This window comes from Peromyscus californicus, unplaced genomic scaffold (genome assembly GCF_007827085.1).
Source record: "Peromyscus californicus insignis strain IS unplaced genomic scaffold, ASM782708v3 Scaffold_20__1_contigs__length_68692818, whole genome shotgun sequence".
NCBI lineage: Eukaryota > Metazoa > Chordata > Mammalia > Rodentia > Cricetidae > Peromyscus > Peromyscus californicus.
In genome coordinates, this window is record NW_026294503.1 from 67,796,478 (window position 1) to 67,802,274 (window position 5,797).

At 53.6% G+C, this 5,797-nt stretch overlaps 1 protein-coding gene across 1 annotated transcript; it reads left to right on the forward strand.

The window, feature by feature from the left end:
- Positions 1-1,065: 1,065 nt before the first annotated feature.
- Hoxc11 (homeobox C11) lies at positions 1,066-3,240 on the forward strand. Its single transcript, XM_052747554.1, has 2 exons — positions 1,066-1,747; positions 3,008-3,240. The coding sequence occupies exons 1-2, from the start codon at positions 1,066-1,068 to the stop codon at positions 3,238-3,240; spliced, it is 915 nt and encodes a 304-aa protein (XP_052603514.1).
- The last annotated feature ends 2,557 nt before the right edge of the window (positions 3,241-5,797 follow it).

Consider the following 5,797-nt stretch of genomic DNA (forward strand, 5'->3'; position numbering starts at 1 on the left):
ATGCCAGGCTTCTTTTCAGCCCATTAGCTGAAGCTGAGCTCCCAACTCGAAGGGCCCCAGATAGAGAAGATAGATGACTCTCATTCTAATCTTTTTCTTTGGGGTTTGGGATTTTAAAATCCACAGTGGATGTAGCTTTCTGCACATTGATTGACAATAAAGTCAGGCATGAAATATTCACCCAGGGCCACTCTCTCATACTAAATATTTAACACAACATTAGAGAAGGTTTTTCCCAGACTTCGCCAGGCACCGGCTGGGCGGCTGGCGCGCTGCTCACCACTGGTTTATGACTAATAGGAGTCCCTAGCCAGCGGCAGCACAGCAAGCCAGGCAAAGTTGGGACACTGGCTCACAGCCTGGCTGCCTCACCTTTGGGAAACTTCAGATACTCTTCTTGGGAACCTGTCCTATAAGGGAGCTCACCTGGCTCTGGCCAGGAAAATAATCTAAAGGACTTCTTCAAACTCTTGTAAACAGGAGCTGATTCTTCAGGTAGAGGGGATAAGAGTCCCTGAGACTTGAGGAGAAGGATTCAATATTCCTGGGGAAATCAGGTAGGAAAAAGTCCTTCCTCTTCACCCAGCGGATCATAAGGAGGAGGCCAGACCCCTAAACGGAAAGCTCTCCTCCTTCCCCCAATCCTGGGGGGTGGGGGGAGCAGCAGCTAGGAAAAAAATACAATTACCCCCTCCCAGCCACCGCCCCCGCCCATCCCACCGCCCACCCCACCCCAACCCTCTCTCTCTCCTCCTTTGCTCGCTCTGTGGAATGGAGAGGAGGGGAGTGACGAGAGAAAAACGAATACAAATCTGCAATTGATTTTCATAATGTTTCTGCGGTGTTTGCAAACCAATCGCCTGAACGTCCCCGATCTTACCTAAGAGAGAACCCCTCCTACGTCTGCGAAGTGCTCCGAACTGATATATGACAATATCTACTTTGGATCACGTGCTCGGGGAGAGAGACTAAGACGGATAACGCGTCATCTCGCCTTCCCAAAATTTCCCCCCTCGCTAGACCGGGTCCAAAACCTCCATCCGGAGCAGGCAGGAGAAGAGAACGATGTTTAACTCGGTCAACCTGGGCAACTTCTGCTCGCCTTCGCGCAAGGAGAGGGGTGCTGACTTCGGCGAGCGAGGGAGCTGCGCCTCCAACCTCTATCTGCCCAGTTGCACTTACTACGTGCCAGAGTTCTCCACCGTCTCCTCCTTCCTGCCCCAGGCCCCCTCTCGTCAGATCTCCTATCCCTACTCAGCCCAGGTGCCCCCAGTCCGGGAGGTCTCCTATGGCCTGGAGCCGTCCGGCAAGTGGCACCATCGGAACAGCTACTCGTCTTGCTATGCGGCGGCCGACGAGCTTATGCACCGGGAGTGCCTGCCTCCTTCCACAGTCACTGAGATCCTCATGAAAAATGAAGGCTCCTACGGCGGCCACCACCACCCCAGCGCCCCGCACGCGGCCCCCGCAGGCTTCTACTCCTCAGTCAACAAGAACAGCGTCTTGCCCCAAGCCTTCGACCGCTTCTTCGACAACGCCTACTGCGGTGGCGGAGACGCGCCCGCCGAGCCCCCCTGCTCCGGCAAGGGCGAGGCCAAGGGGGAGCCTGAGGCGCCCCCGGCCTCGGGACTAGCGTCCCGGGCAGAGGCCGGTGCTGAGGCCGAGGCCGAGGAGGAGAACACGAATCCCAGCTCGTCTGGTTCTGCCCACTCAGCGACCAAGGAGCCGGCCAAGGGAGCCGCCCCCAGTAGGTAGCAGCGGCCGGGAACCCGAGGGCAGCGAGGGAGGGAGCGGAGAGGGAGGGCTGGAGTGGGGGGGAGGCCAGGGGAGCGCGGACAGCCTCGTGTTTTGGGTCAGTCCGATTTTATGTGGAGTTTTATAAGCATTCAAAGGATTTTATTATAACCTACAAAGCCCTCTCTCCCAACGACTCGACTTTTTACGATGGAGAAGGGGTGGGGAGGGAGGGAAAGGGGCTCTTTGGAAAAGCCGGGTGAGCCCCCCTCCTCCGTTATCTCCCTCGGTCTGTGAAATTTTTAAAAGTGCCACCATTGCGGGCGATATTAACTTTGATCGTGAACTTAGAGGAGCGTTTAAGAAAGGATGGGGAGACGGGCTGCCGGGGGGTTGGGAGGGAGGGGAGGGGTGGAGGGGGAGAAAGGGGAGGGCGAGGGACAGACCGGGAGAAACCCAGAGAGGGGGAGAGGTAAGGGACAGAAGCGAAGCGGCAGGACTGGAACCCAGAGAGGCACTCTAAGGCCGCTCCGCTTCTTTTTAAAACGACTTTTTAAAAAATGTTCAAATTACGTGCTCTTATGGGTCTAAATCCGGGTAAACCGGGGTTTGGCGGTGATAGGGGAGTGGGGGAAAGATCGGAGTTCCTCTGCGCTGAGGGTGTCGATGGCTCTCCAGGGTCTGTGGCCTCTGGGCTGGCCCAGCCAGGCAGTGTGCTAAGCCCGGCAGGCAGACGGCGGGGCGTCCCGGGGCGCCAGGGCCTGGCAGGAGGCTCCAGGGTGTCCAGCTACTTCTCCTCGCTGGTTTCCTGCCTGGATTCCCCACTGCTCTCGCCTGAACTCACTCCTTCGCGCCGATTCTCCGCGGTTCCCTTGGATTTCTGGAGGAGGGGTATCATGGATTTGCAGAAGCATTAGGAGGGCCACTGGGAAGGGGCAAGGGCAGCACCGAGGAGCAGGCAGAGGACCCCCAGGGAAAGCACGTGGCCCAGGAAGGCTTTCCTCCACCCGCAGACCCCGTCAGCTGGGGCTCTGCCTGAGGGGCAGGGGGCACCAGACTCTCAGTGGTCGAAGCTAGACCTGGCAGTGGGATCGAGGCTTGCCCCAGCGAAGCGGCTACGGAAGAAGAGCCGCCGGCCTGGGGGAGGGTTGCCCGGCGGCGGGACTGGTAGCAGTGCCGCTGAGCGTTCAGCGGCTGGGGTCCGCTGGGGTCGCCTGGGGTCTCACGTGTCTCTCTCCCCTCTCCTCGCACTTGCCCCCTCCCTTCCCTCCAGACGCCCCCCGCACCCGCAAGAAGCGCTGCCCTTATTCGAAATTCCAGATCCGGGAACTGGAGCGAGAGTTTTTCTTCAACGTGTACATCAACAAAGAGAAGCGGCTGCAGCTGTCCCGGATGCTGAACCTGACTGACCGACAAGTGAAAATTTGGTTTCAGAACAGAAGGATGAAAGAAAAAAAACTGAGCAGAGACCGGCTGCAGTATTTTTCAGGAAATCCGCTGCTGTAACTGCAGACCTAGCCCTTTGGGGTGGGGGGAGGGGGGAAGGGGAAATTTTATTTTATTTTATTTTTATTTTCTAAGTCGTCTTTTTTCCGCGGGTGGAAAACTGGACTGTGGCCAGGGCTGGCCCCCCACTGCCGTTACTAGCACTTCCTTCCAGAACCTCCTTCGTCTCGGGTCAAATTCACTGTAGGGACAGAGACCCCGCGTGGAAAAAGGAGTGAGGGAAGTGTCTGACCCGTGGCTAGTGGACCCTGTTGGCGCCAAGGCCCCAAGACTGTTTATTTAAAAGAAAATACACCTTGCAACAAAGTCTTGCTGCTCGGATTGGGTGAGGGGAGGGGCGAGCACAGTGGGCGCCAGAGCCGAACAATCCTTGAACTCCAAGCCTTCCCTAGCCCAAGTGAAAAGATCCTCTGAGCCACCTTGTCTGCGAGACCTGCCGGGCTCCCCGCCCCCACCCCACCTTGCCCCTCGGTTAGGGGACTGCTAAATGTGATCCTACCTTGCTGTGAAATTCCTGTACCTTTGCCCTGGTGTTAGGTGTGCAAAATCCAAATCCTACCTCCGTCTGAGCCTGGCCCCGCCTGAGCCTAGTTGTTCTCACCCTAAATGTGTAGAGCCCTCTTTTGAAAACTCTTAACTGGTGCATTGAGGTGTCCTAACCTTTTCCCAAGCAGTGTCCCCCCAGATTTATTGCTAGTCTATGCAGTTGTTACCTCCTTAAAAAGAAACAAGACTGGGGTGGAGGAGGCATAGGAAAATGAGGTTGGGCACCTCTCCCTAGCTGGGGCCTGAATTTTTGTAAATAAATTTCATAAGCCTCTCTACCTGGAGAGGAAGGGGGAGGCTGAACCGGAGTGAGATTCTAACTGTCCATGTGCGTGAGTGAGTGTGTACACGTGCGATCCCCACCCTACTCCTGTCTCAGAGGGATTGCTGTGAATTCTTTTGGTGGCAAATAAAGATATTTCATTCTGTTCAATATTATGATTTTATTTGACCTTTTTATTAACCCCTCTCCTCTTAAAACCCCCTGCGCTCCTAAGACAGCAGAAGTGGTGGTGGTGGTGGTGGTGGTGGTGGTGGTGGTGGTGGTGGTGGTGGTGGTAATGGAGGAGGAGGAGGAGGCTGCTGCAGTTAGGACAGCCTGCTGGTGAGAACCAGGCATTCTGAGGTGACAGGCCAGGGCTTGGGACACTGGTGCTCAGGTCCACGGGCGGGGGCAAGAGGTGACCAAAGACTGCTCCAGCTGTGGAGCAGAGAACAGTCTATGGTTAGTCCTAAGCTCCTTTTCTCATGTGCAACTCGAGCTGCGTCCAAATGCCCAGCAACGCTTTCTGCTTAAGCACACGTTTGTTGTGGAGTTAATTGTAACCATCATCAAATTTAAATTTATAGGAATTTTCTTGGCTCCACCGCCCTCCTGCCAGATGTCTCCGTCTGTCGTGGTCAAATATGTAGGGCTGAGGGTAGGGTTCTCTCTCTCTCTCTCTCTCTCTCTCTCTCTCTCTCTCTCTCTCTCTCTCTCTCTCTTTTTCTCTCTCAATGGAATTTAAATGTACAGTTTTAAAGGAAGGAGGGGAGAAGAGGACAAATCAGCCCCCCCCATCTTTTTCACAGCCTAGGGGTGGGAAGGTGAGGCCCATCCCCTTGCTCTTCCCCTTCCCCTTTGGCCCAAATGGTCAAGCTCCTCTGGACAGAACCAGATGCCTAGGCTGGGGCCACCCTGACTTTTATACATTGGGTGTCCCAGAGTTAAAAGCCCAAGAGATGTGTTTTGTAGGAATCAGCAATGAGAAGGTCACCGGGGAAGGAGGTGACTTATGGGGGCAGTCTTCACACCAATCTGTACTTGCTGCATGTGTTTCTTCTGTAGAAAGTTAACTAATCCTTTTAGTTCTTTCAGTAAGGACATTCATCCATCTCTTCAAAAATTGTTATTTGAGGTAAGAGGTGCAGGACCATCTTCTTCCTTCTGTGTTTCTGTCCTATGGAATTCCAAGGAAATGTTTTCATTCATGATGCATTGTTGGATGGAAGGGGAGAGCACCCTGGGTCTCAAGTACAGACACTGCTCTCTGTTTGGATAACAGGGATTCCTGCAGCTATCTGAATCTCTAATTTCTAAGTGTGGCTCTTTGAGATTTGCCAACTTAGGTGTATTGTGGCTCACAGTCTTTCATGTGCTCACCCACAAAAATTTTATCATTCAAGGCAGTGTCTTTACATGTGCACATGAGGAGTAGTATGGTTGTGCACTTTTGTCTGCATGGAACAAATGTGACCTGATGCACATAGCTTATGTCCTCCTGGTGTGTGAACACTGTCAGTATTTAATGAATGTAGACAGGAATACAACTGAGGGTCTTCTGTGTGTGCATGAAAGGAGGGAATTTCTTGAGATGTGATGTTTATCCACTATATCCAACTACACCAGGGACTGTTAGCATGCTGGCCATATTTTGTGTATAACAATAGACAGCCACAGAACAAACCTGTTTAAAAAGGAAACTACTAGCATCCAAGGACTCCTGATTTTGGAGAAAAATATTCAAAACTT